Source organism: Equus quagga, chromosome 13, assembly GCF_021613505.1.
Source record: "Equus quagga isolate Etosha38 chromosome 13, UCLA_HA_Equagga_1.0, whole genome shotgun sequence".
NCBI lineage: Eukaryota > Metazoa > Chordata > Mammalia > Perissodactyla > Equidae > Equus > Equus quagga.
Genome location: NC_060279.1, coordinates 25,695,508 through 25,713,619, shown reverse-complemented (window position 1 = coordinate 25,713,619; position 18,112 = coordinate 25,695,508). Strand labels below are relative to the sequence as shown.

General features: G+C 46.3%; 1 protein-coding gene across 2 annotated transcripts; it reads right to left on the bottom strand.

The window, feature by feature from the left end:
• Positions 1 to 384: 384 nt before the first annotated feature.
• IRF6 (interferon regulatory factor 6) lies at positions 385 to 16,270 on the bottom strand. Of its 2 annotated transcripts, none has more exons than XM_046681703.1 (9): positions 16,203 to 16,270; positions 12,088 to 12,171; positions 11,356 to 11,532; positions 7,490 to 7,694; positions 6,336 to 6,464; positions 3,958 to 4,116; positions 2,503 to 2,895; positions 1,699 to 1,817; positions 385 to 1,110 (listed from the first exon to the last, which is right to left on the bottom strand). In XM_046681703.1, exons 3-9 carry the CDS (start codon positions 11,527 to 11,529, stop codon positions 886 to 888), a joined length of 1,404 nt encoding a protein of 467 aa, XP_046537659.1. In that variant the 5' UTR covers positions 11,530 to 11,532; positions 12,088 to 12,171; positions 16,203 to 16,270; the 3' UTR covers positions 385 to 885. The 2 variants fall into 2 exon arrangements, with proteins under 2 accessions (XP_046537659.1, XP_046537658.1); XM_046681702.1 differs by lacking the exon at positions 16,203 to 16,270 and adding an exon at positions 16,041 to 16,196.
• Between the last annotated feature and the right edge of the window lie 1,842 nt (positions 16,271 to 18,112).

Genomic DNA, 18,112 nt, shown 5'->3' with positions numbered 1-18,112 from the left:
TGCCCAGCTGACTCTCAGGTCTTCCTCAGAGAAGAAAATAAGAAGAGAGCTCTATCCTCTCTGAAGGCTACTACGGAGTCATATACCCTCATCTACCACACACACACAGTGGTTATCTGAGTGGTGGCAAGGTAAACACCTGACAGCCAATTCTTCTACAGAATCCCTAGGCCTTCTATGTCAACAGCTTCCCATTAGAAGCTCAATTTATGAGCTTTTACTCCACAGGCCAGGTGACTTTCAGACTTTGGCACCTATTTCTATTTAGATATCTGGCTTGGTTCCTAAGCAACCAGCCAGCTCTCCTCCCTCTCACTTCCCCCATCAGGGAGCCAACTTACTATACTAGCAAAACAGGTCAAACGGAGATCAATCCTGGACAAATCAGTGCTTGAGGGAACTTTAATGAAAGCCAAGAAAAAAATGTGGTACAAGAACAATGCAGAAGGGTTCTGTTCCAGGCGGTTTTGCCTTATACAAGTAGAATGTAGTCATCAAATCAGAGTTTTAAAGCTGGATGCAATTTCGGGCATCATTCCAACCCCTTCACTTCACAGTGATGAATCTGAAGCCCAGAGGTTAAATGACTTGGCTCAAGGTCACACTATTGGAAGCCAAGCTGCTGCTAGAACCCTGGTGTCCAAACTCCCAGGCCAAATCTCCTTCTACTACATTAGACTAGTGTTGGGAGGTTTAAAAAAGGGAAAGTACAAAGGGCGATTTCTCCATAAATTAAATCAACTTTAAAAGCTAGGCATATTTGGAGAGTCAGACTACTAACATTGTTAGAAGGAAGAGAGGTCCTAAAGCTGGTTAAATCTGAGTAATAAAAAATAACCATATGTACAATACTGTAAAAAAAGAGAAGGAAGACGGCATTGACAACTACTGGGCCGGCAGGGCAGGGGGCAGCTGCATGCTGGGGGTGGGCTGCATGGGCTGCCAGCTTTCCTGGGTTTGGAGGATGCGGTACAGTTGCTTCAGCTGGGCAACAATGTTATCTTTGATGTCTGGAGTTGAGATCTGCAGGCGGACACTGCCACTGTCAAAGGATCGTGTGAAATCGCCAGAAAACATCTCGTAGATCATCCGAGCCACCACTGGAATGACCTGTTCAGGACACAGAGCACACAGGTATGCACTGAAGACAAGGTATTTTTAAACAGCGGGAAGGACACAAGATTAAAGGAAGGACCATTGAGGCCCTGGGGAAGCCCCCTACTCTAATGTCTAGATATAGGATATGCCTTCATCTTTCTGGACAATTCTACCAAGGTTCACTCTACAAGACTTTTACCCAAATTTCATCTATTGCCTGTCGTTGCACAAATCCAGGGGCCAAACCCAGTGGTCTTGCTGCCATTTCCTAGCATAAGGTTAGGTTCTTAAAAGAAACTCAAAGGGTTTTTCTAAAAGAGCTAGAAAGGATCATATCCTGTTAGGTTTCAGGAAGATTCTAATGTCAGTAAGAAAATGAAAGATAAGGTCCCCATTACATCAGTCACCCACTTGAAGAGCTTATATTCTCCATCATGGTCTTGCTGTAAAGAGTGTACAAAGCTTGAGTCTGTTACTCCATCTAATGGGATTAAAATCCACACAGGCTGATGGGTCCTCACTCATGGCTCAACCCCAGAACTAGTGGCTAAAGCACTGGTAAAAAGGCAAAGAGTCGCTGACACATCCTTAGCTCCTCACCTGAACCAAGATGAGTTTCCTTTCCAGGGGTTTCCCATCTGGCCATTCTTCTCCAAAGCATAAGTAGATCTCAAATGGTGGCTGCTTCTCTATCTGTCCTTTCTGGTGGGCAATGAGATCTGCAGAAGGTGGAAGAGTAAGTTTGGTGTACTGAGTTATTCCATATCCACTCACTAAATATCATCGTCTATGCTGTCCAATATGGTAGCCACTAACCACAACACGTGGCCATTAAATTTAAATTAATTAAAATTAAATAGTTCCTTAGTCACATTTACATGCTCAATAGCCACCTGTGGCTAGTGGCTACCATACTAGACAATGCAAATATAGAAAATTTTCATCTTTTCAGAGGATTCTATTGGACATCATTGAACAAGACTTGGGGTTTAAACCACATTGTAAAATTCACATCTCAGTGCTCTCCCTAAATCTGTCTGCTTGAATTCACCACTCAGATATTTCCCAGATGGGAAAAGTATATATGTTGCTGATTATGATGAACAAGGTCACTTTCCAAAGTTAAGGATAAGCTGGTAGCATGTGAAGGGTAATGACAAGACTGTCTCCCTCTTCTGCCACTAAAGGAGTCAAAGCCAACTTAAAAATGGCTTCCAAGTACATGGCTTCGGAGCAGAACAACTTTTTTTGTTACCCAGGTCACTTTCATTTTTCAGAACCAAGGTTCTCTTCCATCTTGACTTCAAGAAGTTTTTTGGTTAAGATCTTTGCAAAGACAGAAAAGGAGGAAGACGTACTTCGAAGGAGCAGTTCCCACCATCAACCTTCTGAAAAAAGACTCACCACTAAGGAATGTTTCCAGACAGAATAGTTTGACCTTCTTTTGTCTCTCAATCAGGTTGGGGGCAACAAGCGATGGGGCACATGGCCCAGACCAATACACCTTGCACTGGCACAGCCTGATGGCATAAATGGCGTGACCGCTGACCTCCAGGATCAGTCCTCTGTCCATGACATCTAGCAGCTTGCTGGTGAACAGCTTCTGCTTCTCATTGGTGATATGCTCTGGACCTGGGAACTTGACCTGCTCCAGGCTGACGGGACCAAAGAGCTCCTCCTGGTCAGGCATGGGACCTAGGTCCCCATAGAAGAGCCGGCAGCCCTGAGGGTTGCTCACAGTCATGGTCTGCCCATACTCCTTCCCACGATACTGAAACTTGATGTCCAGGTCAGTCACTGCAAGTGAGAGAAGATAGTGAGAGTCCTTCTCTGTTCCTCTGCCTGTCCATCCCTAAGACTCACGCAATTCCATCAAGATCAAGCCACCTTTCAACCAGCATTCAGGAAGGCTACTGCCATAGTTATCCTTCCTGTAATAAAGGGAGACATCAACATAGCCCTGGAACATTCACTCAAAAGGCTGCCATGAAGCAAACAGTTCAAGGTCTATCTATACTATCTCTACTCAATCACCACACCCTAAGGCTAGAATTTCTCCAAGCAAACTTCTGGGTCCTGCTCTCCTCATTTCGTACTGGCTGAGTCTTCACATCAATATTCATTGAAAGAAGCTAAAAACTAAGGTATATCGTTTATGTCTCATTTTTGGAGCACTGTTTGAAGAAACCAGAGGAACAAGAAATATCAAATCATCTTTCTGAAAATTACACACATGAGCACATACTGTGGACCTGTTCTAATAATATATCATTAAAGAACATAGTTCATAGCAAAGTAAATTTTCACTCAGCAAGTCTCCATTGAATCCTATAGGTCTTATCAAAGCTTTTAGCCTCTTGGACAAAATTCTAGCACTCATACCCCCCACCATGTGTAGTATGGGAAGATGGGAAGAAAGGGAGATGGGGCAATGACATTGATTCTTCATTGACATCAATTTGTCCCCAATTCAGAAAGAGATTTTCTCTCGGTCCTCAAGCCCCTCGAAATCCAAGAGCCTCCATGACCAAATCCATAGCCATTAACCTCCCTTTCTGACAACTGACCTTGTCCCCAAATCCCCTACTCAAACTGATAAACCCAGGCCTTCCACCCACCCAAGAGATGAGTAACCTAGAGCTGCAACCAATCAGAGTATCCCCATGGGCAAGTAGGTATAGGCTAATGTTTCTTTATTTTTGCCTGGTGACTCATCAGCCAGCCAGGAACCAGACACGGAAGCCGCCTGTAGGACAGGTCATTTCTATATGTGACAAAGAAATGGAAGCAGAAGGTGGAGCAGGAAAGTGACTATAATAGGAGCTGAAGACCCAGCTGGAAAGTTCAAGTCTCACTTACTTGGGAGAGAGCTGATCCACAGCTCTGGAGAGCTATAGAAGGGCTGTATAGGTGTCTGGGGTACTTCCATCTCCAGGGGTTCAGTTTTGGGCCACACTGCTTCAGGGCTGCAGTTGCCCACACTGCAGTTGCCCACACTGGCTGGTGCCATGGGAGAACCTAGAACAGAAGGATGTGGGTGAGCAGGTGGGGGCACCACATATGCACAGCTCTTGGTCTGAGGCTCTAAAACCTAACAGAGTCAATAGATGTTAGTCAAACACTGGACCATGACTCAGCATGGCAACCCATCCAAGATTCCCACAACTAACACAATAAGAAATAAGGTTCCCCTGCTTCTGCTTCCTAATCATATTAGTTCTCCCATAAACTCCCAGTTCTGAAAAACCTGCATTTGCAGAAGATTAACAGATAGACGAGTGAGTTTTCTCTGGGGTTAAATTAGAATGAGCACGAATAAAAGGTTCCCAGTTGCAAAATTTGAGCCAAGCAATTAAATGGAAGCTAGTTGTCTTCCATAAAATGAACTCAAGTGAATTACTTAATTAGCTTCAAGTAAGTGTTAATGTATAGAAATTTCATTAAAAACAAATACTTTTACATGCATAAAACATCTAGAAGGATACTCAAGAACCTGGAACGATCTGTTTCCTCCAGGGAAGCAACTGGGAGGTTCAGAGACAGGATGGAAGGAAAACTTTTCAACTGATTACTGTTTTGTACCATTATGAATTTTAAACCACATTCGAGTATTGTTTCTTCAAAAGTATCCAATTAAAGCTTTGAAAAACGAGAGTGAATGGGGCCACCCAGTGGCACAGTGGTTGGGTTCACATGCTTGGATCTCAGACACAGACCTACACACTGATTGGCAAGCCATGCTGTAGCAGTGTCCCACATACAGAGTGGAGGGAGATTGGCACAGATGTTAGCTCAGGGCCAATCTTCCTCACCAAAAGTAAATAAATAAATAAATAAAAATAAAAGAGTGAAAAACCCATCCTATTTCCTTGCTATTGTCAAAGTTGACTTGCTCCAAAGTCTACAGATCTCTCCTCCTGGCCTCACATCTTAAGCATCTATTTTTCAACAATTCTTTCTCTGCCGCAACAGCTCTGAAATCACAGAGGTTGTTTCTTTGACCCCTGTGTATAAGTCTGGTTAAGTCTATGTACCCTATTTCACATTTTTGTTTTTAATATATGTCCCACATCTTTCCAAAAAGGATCCATGGTGGCCCATAACATAAGGCCACACAACACTAGGTTTAATAATATGAACAGAAACAGGAAATCAGGATCTGCAAATAGGCTGCATCCTTTCAAGAGGTGAGAATAACAGAATGATTCAGCCAAGGATTTGGGAAAGGATCCCACATTTCCAGATGTCTAATTCTTAAAATTTCACTCAGTGGGAATGTAACATGTGGCAATATTGACCTGAAAGAACTCTGTATTTTTCTTTACTCATCACTTAGTTGCAAAGACATAAATGGCAGGGTAAGTGAAGGAGGGCAACTGGACAGATGATAAATGTCATTTCCTGATTCTCGAAGGTGAGCGCACCAACTAGAGTAGAGTACTCCAAAATCCTAAAGAATCATCTTGATATACTAAAATTTTCTATGTGGCACAAGTATCTCATTTGGCCAATAGCAACCAGATAGAAATAGAAGGGCAAGTGAAAAGTTGCTCAACTGAATGCATGTCATTTGACTAGGAGCATTTCAGTGGCAGGTCAAGTGAAGATGCTGCAGAAGAGCATTCACCTTGGGTTTGGGCATCCTCAGAATGTACAATGGGAGATTCAGGACATGCTCTGGCCCACAGTGACCTTCTAACCTCTAAACTCATTTTTCCTGGGAAACTGACTTCAAAAAGTTATTAAAGAATAGTCTCTTGCAGATAAATTCTAGCAGAGTATTTAGAGCTATAGAAACCACAAGTTTCCCATGATACAGCCTTAGCAGAGTAGGCTCTGTTAAGAAAATGACACAATAAATTTATACCAAGGGAAATAGCAGAAGAGTTGGCCTACAATTCATGAAAATGATGTCTGCATGTGGCCTGAAGGAAATCAGCAAAATTTATAACAGCCAATGTATCTGTATGTGGGACTGAGAATGAATTTAAATTTTAATTTCTCTAAATTATCACATAAGATTTAGAAGATGCTCTCTATGCCTAAAAGCCACCCCACTGGGATAACTGGGCCAGCAGAATTCCCTTGCCTATGACCCCTACTTGCTAATAGACCAGCAGCCTGGCCACATGGCCTGGTCACTACTCCCAGTGCAGTCGTGGCTGAGGGGTCAGCAGTTGCAAGATCAAAGCCCCTTACATACTCCTCATCCTTCTATACCCACTGCTCCCACTCACCATTGATGTTCAAGAAGGGGAAGGTGTCCTGGATGGGAACATGGTGCTGTGACTGATCAAGCTCATCTTCCTCATCTTCTTCATCCACATCATTATCCTTCTCATCCCAAGGAGCAGACCCAGTGGATCCTACCCGAGAAACCAACACACAAGCCTGCACATGAGCTGCTCAGGTTGCTCTGTCATCCCTCTAGGTGTCCCAGTATACAAAGTGGGGACTGTTAGCACAGAGGCCTCTCAGATGCAGTTTGCACCCTCAACACCCTAGCCAATCAGAGTGGGAACCCAGGGTGTATTAACTTCTGGTTCTAATTCCTCTTACAGAGCCCTAATGTAAGCTGTCTTCACCTCCCCTATCCAGGAGCTGCAGACCTGACTTTCTTCTCCTAGAAATCTCTTAATTCCCACTCTAAAGCTCTTCCTACACATTAGCGTCCCTTTCAAGGACTCAAGGACACCAACTTTTCTCCTTGTAAGCTTAATGTGAGGAGATGCTTCCCTCATGGCAAGGCCTCACTGGATTCACTGGAGGACAAGTCTAAATTATCCGGCTCTTAGTTGGTACTTGTTAAGCCCTGGGTAACTAGGAGGATCAGGTGGTATTCTCTTAGCACAGGTATCCTTCAAACTAAATGATCACCCACCCAACGTTTTATAAAGAGAACTTAATAGCTTTTACATATCATGTCAATTGATCTTACAATAGCCTTTGAAATAGGAAAGATGAGAGCCCAGATTTTACAGTTGAAGACACTGAGGCTCAAGAGGTCAAATAACTTGATTCAATGTTCCACAAGTAGTGAAGTGATAAGAGCCAGGTTTAGAACTCAAACACTCTAAGTTTTAATTCCTCCTTCTTCTAAACCACCCAGCCTCTCCTCTCAGTGTTGAGTCTTGAGGGAAGCAATTTTTACAGTAGAATTCTACACTTTCTAATGCTTTAAGCGATCAAGCTAGTAACTATTCCCCTAAGTAAGCAAGATGATTTTGCCAAGTCTACAGCTTCTGTTCTCTGGGTCCTTCTTAGCGAAAGGCTTACTTGTTTCACCAGTCTTTGTAAGCCAAACGATTTTCAAGTCGACTATCTTATCTTTAAGAGTCCAGCCTACAACCTGACAGACCATCCACCTTCTCCCGAGCAGCTGGGGCCTCACCTGGGTTAATGATCGACCCCTGAGGCTGGGGGATATCACACACTTGATATATCTTCACTGGGTTCATGGGCACCTCCTTGGTGCCATCGTACATCAGGTTGAATTCCCTGCTCTTGTTGAGAGCACAACGGAGCTGGGCCTTCCATTTAGCTGGGTCAGGGTCATCCACCCCTTCCTGGTACTTCCCTGTCTCCACAGCCCAGGCCTGAGGAATAGGAAATTACAGTGAGTGCCTGCTGTTGCCCAGAAACTGCAAAGTGTGCTCACCCTCTCTCATATGGATGGACATATACACACACCCTTGTCTGACGGCCCCACCATCCCAACTCCAATTTACAGAGACTGTAGCAGGAAACACTGCCTGTAGGACCAGGCAAGGCAGAGCCTGAGGGAAATTAAGCCATATGCAAACACAATCTTTTGAAAAGAGGAGCTTTATCTCAAGAGGTACCAGCACCACCTGTCAAGACTACAAAGGCTATAATGAAGGGGTGAAAATAAAGAAAAGTCTGGAAAAAATACACACCAAAATGCTAATGGTAACTCTGGATAGCATGATTTTGGGTAAAAAAAATTTTTTTTTTTTGGCTTACTTGTTTTTGACATGAGTTACTTATATAATAATAAGAGAAAGGGAAATGACATATGATATAAAGATTTTGGCCTTGCTGTTCCCTACCCGCTTCAGTCTTTAATCCGATGCATAAAAAAAGAGTAACAGCCTGTAGGACGATAGGAAGCACACTCTGAGGGTTCAGCTTGCCCCACTGGCTGAGGGCCTCATATAAACCTCCTTATAAACCCAGACCCCCTTCCTTTCCCTATTTCGTCAAACTCCCACTTGATTAGAAACATTCTGCTGGAAACATCAGTGGCTGATGGATGGGCTAAAACCACTTTGTATGCTCCTCTCTGGTTTTCACTTATGGAAACTCACGGTGCTTTCCCAGACAAGGGGAACAACGTAGCTTCCCCAATGAGGAAAAGGACAACCCAGGCTGCTCCAATGGTAGACAAGGTCCTCAGCAATAGAGGAGGGAGTAGAAACCCAGCCCGACTTCCAGGTCTAACAGGCACTTCTGTCTCTGCTCACCAGATATCCATTCTCCCTCAGTGCTAACAAATTCTCAGACCTCTAAGCTTTCTTCAAGAGTGTGATGTATGTTCTGATGCAAAAAGGGGGCATATCATTAATGGAGTACTCAAGATCAGGAAGCAGACACCAACTTGTTCAAGCCAAGAGGGCATATCACATGCCTCTGCTCCTGCCTCTGCTCCTGACCATAGACTTCTTCCTCAAGCTGAAATGGAATTTTTCTGCCCCTTCTTTGAGATTTCTGATCTCCCTCAGTCACTCCCTGCAAAGCCTCACAATCATGAGGAAGTTTCTTCCATAGCTAATCTAAATCCTTCTCATCCAATTCAGATTCACTTCTTACCATCTTCTCAGACTTGGTTCCTCTATTTGTTTCAGTGTGGAATGAAGAGCTTAGACAAAGCTGTGCTGCCCTAGGTGGCTTAGCAGGCTTCATTCCATCTAACCCCCTATAGGGGATGTCAACTTCACTGGTCCCTAGCATCTGAGAGGCACATCTCCAGTTACTTAGTAGTACCTGGCTGCTGCCTCGCCACATTTTCCCTTCTTTTGTTTGATCCTCTGCACCCACTCCACTCTGGCCCCACCCAGCCGGCTTCGGCTATGCTGACTTTGGCAGAGGTCTGCAAATTTCTGTGGCTCCCTAAATCCCTGCCCTTCAAAGGAAAGCAACCAGACTAACCCAGAACCACAGCCCCACCTTTCTGCTTATCACACAGCCCTTACCCAGGGCCGAGTCAGGCGGCACAGAGGACAGTACCCACGACATGGCAATCATTGTAATTTATAAACATTACTTGTTCAAAGCCATTCTGAGTCTTGCTTCTGAAAGATTCTGGTCATTGTGCAGGTCCTTATTTGTCTTCCTAAATGGAAATAACTTCTGCATTTTTGTGGTACAAGTCCCTTTTCATTCATTATTTCGCTCAATTCTCACAACAGTCCTATGAGGCAGGCAAGACTGCTTTCATCCTCATTTTACTAGGGGAAGCTAAAGCCCAAAGAGATTATGTGACTTGCCCAAAACCACACATGCAATTGATGGTAGTAGGATTTGAAGCCAGGTCTTCCAATTCCCGGTCAGAGGGGCAGCATGATAATAAGGGAGCAGATAGGCCTGGGTTTGAATCCTGGTCCCACCACTTATAGGCTATGTGATTTTTGGCAAGTTACTTAGCTCCTCTAAGACTGTTTCTGCATCTACATCATAAGGTAACACCTCCCTTACAGAGCTGTTGAGAATTAAATGAGATAATGGACTTAGGCTATGGAGCAGGCACCCATTTAAGGCTAGTGCTGTTTCCCCCACCCCGCATATCCTGCCAAAGGCCTGTCAGAGCTTGGGATCTGTGAGAGCACCGTCACTCTTCTCCTGACTTCCAAGGCCCTCCCTTAGCATTCTGCAAATGGATATACAGATATAAATACGACAAAGCAGCTTCTCACAGCCAGCTTTTCCTCAAGCCCTAAGCAAACAGATCGCTCTGGTGAGTGGGGCTTTCAGGAACCAGCCTCTTCCCCATGGCCAGCCACCACCAACACTTCAACATCAAGTCCTGTTTCAGACCAAGGCCACACAAGAGGCCAGCTGGCCCAAGACAGGCTCATCCCCCACTGAATGCCAACTCCCATAATTGGTGGTTTTCAGATGTTTCTCTTATCACTTTTATATCATTACTTAGTTTTTAAATTAAAAGTGCATTTACTTTCTTTCTATGTACTCTGAGGCCAATTTTCTCTCCACCTCTTGTCTCTACACCTGACTTAACTGAGTTGAGTGGGAAACATCTCGAGGGTGGCTCTCCTTTGAGGAGTGAGCCCACCTTTCCTGATCCAAACTCAGCAAGAACGTGGGGCATCAATCTTGAGATGCCCAGGGTAGGGACTGGATTTCACTTCTGACTTCCAGCTTATAGTCAGGGAAGAAAAGGATAAACTCACTTCTGTGTCTTGGGGGCGCAGGAACTAAAGCTCTTCATGAGATGGAAGACTGAGCAGCACAGAGAAGTTGGTCTGGCGCAGAGGCCCAGGCTCCGGAGTTACAAACCACACAACACCCCTTCCCGCAACCAGCTTCCCACCTACTTCTGTCTTAAGTCAAGTTTTGGTTTCACTTACATTTTGCACAATGCCATGTGATTAAATCTTGTTTTCAGTTAAGTAAAATAACTGAAAGCTATTTTTTATTTAAGAAAACGTATTTATAGAATAAAAACTGGTAATTAAATCTCCTTTAATTTCTAAGCAGTGGTTATGAATAGGGAAAACAATTTTAACATAAAAAGAAACACTTGTGGAGTGCCCTTTATACCCAACCAACAGGCTATTTTAGGAGCCTGCTAACACTCCATGGTTTCGTCCTGGTCTAGATAGCCATTCCCAGGCCCAAGCACCTCTCTTCACAGCAAGAGCCTGGAGTGAATGAAGAGAAAGAGTTGACACTGACCCTTGGGAGCTTTTGGAACCACATCAAGACAATCACTTACAAGAGTTCAGCAAACCACACCTGGGATCCTTTGGGATGTGAGTTGAGTACCTTCAACCAATGGGGAAGAATAAATGGCCTCAACCATTATAGAAACATGCCAGCACAAGAGAGATTACTATGCCTGCTAAGTTTGGGCACCCCCATCATAAACATTCTCTCAGTTGCATCAGCATTTTGGATCGAGTATACTTCTCATGCCAAAACAGAAAACAGAACAAAAAACCAAAAAGGTCTGAGAGAATTGGAAAACATTTCAAGTCAGATGGTGAAGAATTCCTTTACCTTGAAAATGGTATTTTCCTCCTCTTGTTGGGGGCTGTGCCGGGTGGCATGCTTCCAGGGAATCTGGAAGCGTTTGGAGTCCCTGTGTAGCCAGATGAGCCCAGGATACAGGCCACTATCCACCTGGGCCACCAGCCAGGGCTTCAGCCGAACTCTGCGGGGGTGGAGGGCCATGATCTGGGTTGGGGGGAGGGAGGAGAAGTGAGGAGAACAGGAGAATTAGGCCAGCCGCTGGGAACTTTTCCCAGCCACTGTTCCCGTATGATAGAGCTACAGTTTCATTAGATTACAGCAAAGAAACTAAATATGGGAATAAACTGTGCCAGGTGGGGAAAAAAAAGAAGAGGTTAAAAGGTTCTTTAGATTCCTAGTCCAAAGCCATTTATACTTCATGCTCTAGCCAAATCAGACTTATCATGTAAGTAGATCACATTTCTTCTATTTAAATCCTGAAGCAGAAAAGTAAAAAGATGATGTCATCCCTGCTGGAACACAGTCCTTCCTGAAGTACCAAGGGCTTTGGAAGAGAAGGGAAATTGCTCTTTTCAATCTCATCTCAGCAGAGAGAAGAAAAAAAAGTTACGGAAACAGCAAGGATACAGGCAAGAACTTGAAGCACGCTTTCTTTATATAGACAACTAAAGGCAAATGGGAATATGTTAGCAAGAAATGACACCACCCTGGTGAGAGAAGTAGGCCAAGGGTGAGTTTGGTTCCAAAGTGTTCACTTACATAGATGAGCAGGCAGTATATCCACAGGGATCTGAACAGCTGGGCCTTCAGTCAGCTTTCCTCTCTCTGGGCCACCCAAAGATTCTGTACCAAGAAAAGTGGGTCTGAGCTGGTTATCCACAGGACAATCCAGGGTCTCGGAGAAGGCTGGTAACACTGGAGACAAAGGCTCTGAGAACCCTTGGCTGCAACTGAGTCTAGTAAAGCTCAGAAGCCCTAGAATAATTAAATACCACAGTTCCTAGCCCTAGAGTCCTAAAAAGAGCCATAAGACATGTCCTCTACTGCTAGGACAGCCTCCTCACCTAGGTCTGTTTATCTCCCCACAGAGGCTGGAGTGAACTGATTGGTTGCAGGAGCCAGCCTGGGTAAAGTCTGCAATTGATCCTCATAAAAATACACGGGCATAGCAGGTAACATTAGGCAGCAGCCAGCACTCACAGCAGGAGACAAAGGCCTGCCCAGATTGGGTGCCTGAAGGAAAAACTAGTCACTGGAGAATTGTCTGCCTGAGATGTTGTGTTTAGATTTTTTGGTGTTCTTATCTCTTGTTTTTACTTAAGGTGAGAAGGGACACCAGCAAAATAGCATTCTTTCAACAAATATTTGTTCATCGCTACTGTGTGTCAAGCACTATGTTAGTTACTAAACGCGAAAGCTCAATGTTTTCATCAGACTCCCTGAAGAAATCCACATTGGAACTGCTCAAGCCCCACAATGGCCTTAGGAGGAAAGAATGATAAAGTCACTTTCACACCCAGAAAGATCCCCACCTGGATGGTGGTTCAGAAACCAAACCAGTTGAGTCAGCCAAAGGCTCCCACTCGGAGGAGCTTCACTGAGTGGGTGGGCCCCAACACCTCTTCTTTCCCCAGCCGGATTCCCAAAAGATGGGAAAACCCAAACCCACTTCAGCCTCTGGCACTTTAAGAGCAAGGCAGGACCTGCTCTCACCTGAGCCTTCTGACCCAATTACCAAGTCCTGCAACTGAAACCTTCCCCCTGGGAGCACAGCTCACAGTGGGCAGGTGAGGTTGGCATGCAGCATTCAAGCGCACCCCCCACCCCCACGCTCTTGGCCTTGGTTTAGGTTGTTTTGTAGGGCAGCACGTCAAACCACCAAACCACAGAGAACGTTTACCTTATATGGAGGAGGGAATGCATATTGTCCCAAGGGCGAGTTCTACCTTCTCCTCCTCAGTCCTAGCATACTGGAAGGGGGATGGGCCAAGGGGAGGACGAAGAGAATAGGGAAATAAGCAGCAAACCCATCAACCTAGCGAGGGGCTTTCGTGAATTTCTACTGCTAAGTCCTGTGTCTGGGCCTGTCAGACACGTGAAATTCACCTTTTGACGGATCGTGGACTTTGAAGAAAACGGCTTATTCTAGTTGATCCATAGCCCAACAAAAAAAAATTAAAGCAACCAGGTCAATATAAGGAACTGCACATAGTGATGGGGAAGGAGAAGCAGCCACCCATAGAGATGGATGATTAGGATCTAGAGACCTGGGCTCTTGGCGTTCTCCCAAGATGGCACTACCCAAGAGCAACCCCGCCCCAGCCTGACCTCCTCCACTCCCCACCTCCATCACTGCTAACCCTCTCCACCTTCTGAAAGTAAGCCAAGATCTCCCCCTCGCCCCCGCCACTCAGTAACGAAGACTCCAAAAACAGGCAGAGAGGGAAAAATGGGAAGCAACCGAAATAACAGAGGAAAATGGCTAATTACACATTCACAGGCCGCAGTATTAGGCGGCCATTAACAACGGGGCGTCTGAAGAATTTTTATTGGACTTTGGGAAACATTTACAATATAAAGGGGGGAAATGCAGCGTACAGTATTGACTGTATAGCAGCACCTCCATCTCGTAACGTAACCTGCACTTGAGTACATAGGCACATACACAGAATTTAAAAAGGGAAAGAAATAATATACCAATGCTGCAACAAGATATTCATAATGGTTACCTGGTGATAGGATTATGGGTGAATTTTATACTTGCCTATATACTTTTACATATAGTTCACATTTTCATACAATGATATGTTTCAATTTATAATGTAAAAAAAAAAAAACCCTACAAGTATTTTTTTAGCCACAGGGAGCTATGACATTTCTTGGTGATAAAAGATGGCCTTCAGCTGATGAGACCATGATAACAACAACCCTTTGTATCTACATAGGCTTTATAGTTTTTACATGCAGTTTTGCTAAACGTATCTGATTTCATCCTCATAATCTGGCAATGTTATTATCATCATCTCTATTTTACAGCTGGGTTAACTGAGGCACAGAAAAGTTAAGTGCTTTATCTGAGGCCTAGACCAACACTCCAGAGTCAGAGTGCCGAACTGCTTCCTGCCACTGCACTCTGCCTTCCAAGTCCCTCCTTTCTTCTAGACACTAAGAGAGTAAACCAAAACATCCGCAAAGATCCCAGCAGCATGGAGGACAAATGAAGTGGTTAGGGAAGAAACTGCACGACACCCACCCTCAAGCACACCTAAATCAGAGTTCTCTTTCAAAACCTTCTTACCACCCAAATCCCAATGCCCACAGAACAACCTTAGCCTGGTCGAACTCCGCTCTGGTTATCAGCGAAATCAAGGCCTGTGTCTCCAACAGGTATTTAAGCAGCCAAAGAACAAAGATGCCATCCCATCCACTCCCCTTACACTGGGCACTGAGCAAGGACACTTTCAACCTCCCCAAGGCACTAACTGTCCTCTCTCACACCCCTATTCCAGCGAGCAGGTCCTCTACAACACTCCCACTGCCACCTCTGCAGCCCCTGCCTAGACTAGTTTCCAGGGGCACTGCTACCCTACAGCCGAGATTCAGTTGTCAATGGTTTTGCTCAGAGTAAAGCACATCCTCCATTTCTGGCAGACAGGCCTTTGTGGTGATCCTGCTTTTTCCCTTCCTCCTTGGAGGGAACTGAAATGCCATCCTCCAAGTTTCCAGTCTGTCCTCCATGTAGGTTAACCCTGCTTAGGGGTAAATTCTGGGCCTCTAGCCATAATTCTCACCCCCTTCCTCCCCGCTGGATCGAAGTTGGGGGCTGGTGAGAGGGAGCTGCAGGGTATTGAGTGCTGCTGTCATGCATTATACATACATCTAACCCTAAACTGCTCTCCTGGGTCAGCACTAGCCTTCACCAACCCCTAACTCAAGCGCCTTTTCCCTCTCCCTTCCCTGGCTTCCACTTTTGACATCCACAAGGAGCAGGGTGGGGGCAGGGATGGCTCCTTCACCACAAGGCAGGCTCCCTGTAAAGAGGGCACCCAGGACCTCCCTTCCAGTCAAGTCCTGAGACACTTTCCTCTTTTCTCCACACCCGCCCTCCAGCCCCTTCAGGCGAAAAGAGCCTCATCCCCAGAGCAACCACGCCCGGCGCCACCCTCCCCAGCACCTAGCTTGACTACCTGGAAATCCATGGGTGTCTCCCAGGCCCAGGGCGAGGGGCCTGACTGTGCTAAACACATTCAAGGAGAGAAAACAAACAAACTGGCTAAAGTTCCTGGCCGCCCCCACCCTCAGTGTCCCAAAACACCCACCGGGACCAAGGCCCGGCGGGCCTGGGAAGTCCCCTTTTTGGGACACAGGGGTCCGCGGCCCAGCGAGCTGGTAAGACCGAAGGAGTGGGGGCGCCTTAGCTCTATCCCACGGTGGGTGGGTAGGGGCCGAGAGCAGCACATTCCCTTTGGGCAGGGAAGGAAAGGGAGTCGACAGAAGTGCGGGGTCGGGAGGGGTCCCACGCTCCGGGACCAGGACCGCCCAAAAGCTACCTGCAGCAGGGCGACAGGCACCCAGCCCCAGAGTGTATCCCCAAGCAAACAGATGTCCCCAAGCAAGCTTTCCTAACCCCACAAACTCTGGAGCGGACCCTTCTCCACCAGCGGGCGTGTCCCGCCTCCCTCAAGTGAGGTTCCAGAAGTTGGCGTCCCCACCTTTCCTCAATCCGGCTACCAGAAGCGGACGTCCCTCCGAACCAAGTCCCCAGTTAAGATCACCCGTCGCCACCGCGCTCCTCGACCGGCTGGGCAAGCAACACCTGGCTCTGCGCAGGTCGGGACTGCGGGCTTCGCTCCCAGCCCCGCGTCGGCCCTTACCTGCCGGGCCCAGGTGTGCCGAGCTCACGTCAGCGCCTCGCCCCAGGACGCCGCAGCCCCCTCCGCCGCCCGGCCACGCCTCCCAGGTGTGGACACGCCCTCCCGTGCTCCGGATTGGCAAGTTGCGGGAAATCTGATACTCTGTGTTCCCGAGCGGCCCAGCCCCGCCCATCCTGTTCCCCACCGCCCTCGCTCGCTTCTAAACCGGGCTCAGAAAATTCCCAGACTCTGGCCTAGACCTTATTAAGCCTGGGGCTAGTGGTCTTGGGACCTGGAAGCGACTGGGCGGATCTAAATTGGGAGGGTGGCTTCCTTCCTTCACGCCACATAATTACCCTGCGGTATGGAGACAGTTAACCACAAATAAGGGCTTAGAGATTCTGGATTGGCCCTACTACCCGGGGGTGTGCGTGAGTGGAGTGGGATATGGGGAAGAGACTCAGGACACTTGGTCCCCAGTGGGGGAAGCCCTGTGGCTTCCAGGGCAGGAATTCTGCCTTTATCCTGCCTCTCACCTGTGTGACCCTGTGTGAATTACTTAGCTTCTTGATTTCGGTTTCCTCATCTACACAATGAGAATAATAGTTCCCTCGTTTTCATCGGGAGGCCAACTATCAGGATTCAAACCCCAACTCCATCAGTTACTATAGACTTGAGGAAGTTTCTTAAGCTCTCTGGTCCTCGGTTTATCTGTTGAATGAGGTTAATAATAGTATCCACCTCAAAGGGGTGTTGTGAGGATTCAGTAAATTACCTCATATAAAGTGCTTGGAACAGTATTTGGCCTATCAAGTGTTGTATAAATTCGTCCAATTTTTACTGGTGTCGCGGTAAAAAGTCCCAATATAGACAGTGTCTCACAGAATAAGATATCTCCTCTTATTACCTGAAATTCAAGGTCTGTAGGTCCCTTAAAAGGTTCTTGATGAGAGTTCCCTCACCTTTCCCTCTGCATGAACCCCAGTCCATGTAGAGTACATGCTTACGGCCAGCTGTGTGCCTGTATATGAGACCCTGAAGCACTGAGCTGTCACAAGTAAGAAAGGGCATAAGCAGGGTCCTTGGGTTTTGGAGTTTAAAACAATGAGTGAGAGACCATGGAAGAGAGGTGGTGTGGGTTGAATTGTATCCCCCCTAAATTCAGATGTTGAAGTCTTACCACATCCGGTATCTCAGAATGTGACCTTACTTGGAGGAATAATCTTTATAAAGTTGATCAAGTTAAAGTGAAGTCATTAGGACGGGCCCTAATCACATATGGCTAGTGTCCTTATAAAAAAGGGGAAAGCTGGACACAGAGACAGACAGGCATAGAGGGAAGATGATGCCAAGAGATACAGGGAAAAAGTGGCCATCTACAAGCCAAGCAGAAAGACCTGGAACAGATCCTGCCCCAAAAGTCCTCAGAAGGAATCAATCTTACAGACACCTTGATTTTGGACTTCTGGCCTCCAGAACTGTGAGACAATAAATTTCTGTTGCTTAAGCCACCCAGGCTGTGGTACCTTGTTCTGGTGGCCCTAGCAAACTAATACAGGTAGGTTGGAGAGCTCCACATTGGTAATAATGTGGACTTGATTCCTAGTTCCAATTCAGCTTAGGAACATAGCCAGCAAAGTCCTGGGAAGGCAGCAAGTTCCTGAGCCTAACTCTGCCAGCCTCTGTCTCAGCCACTGCCTGTGGCCACTCTTCCCTTCACACAGGGAAAGGGCTATCTCATCAGCACAGCCAGCTCTTTACTGCTGATGAGCTCATTGGACAAGCAGCATTTTCCATCTGGCCCAGGGCTGGGCTCCTGAGACCGAGCAAACAGTCCACTGCAGGTGTGTGAGGGATGCGGGAAGACCACCAGGAGAGTGTCATTTGAGGAGAGCCAAAAGCCCAATGGCATACAAGTATGAGCCCACACA

Bases quoted from the DNA above. Each gene is read 5' to 3' on its own strand.
- IRF6 (XM_046681703.1), bottom strand. From the start codon at position 11,529: ATGGCCCTCCACCCCCGCAGAGTTCGGCTGAAGCCCTGGCTGGTGGCC. The intron at 6,465-7,489 runs GTGAGGCCCCAG...TTTCTCGGGTAG, and splicing joins GGGGTCGATCATTAACCCAG to GATCCACTGGGTCTGCTCCT. The intron at 2,896-3,957 runs GTAAGTGAGACT...TCTCACTTGCAG, and splicing joins GTGGATCAGCTCTCTCCCAA to TGACTGACCTGGACATCAAG.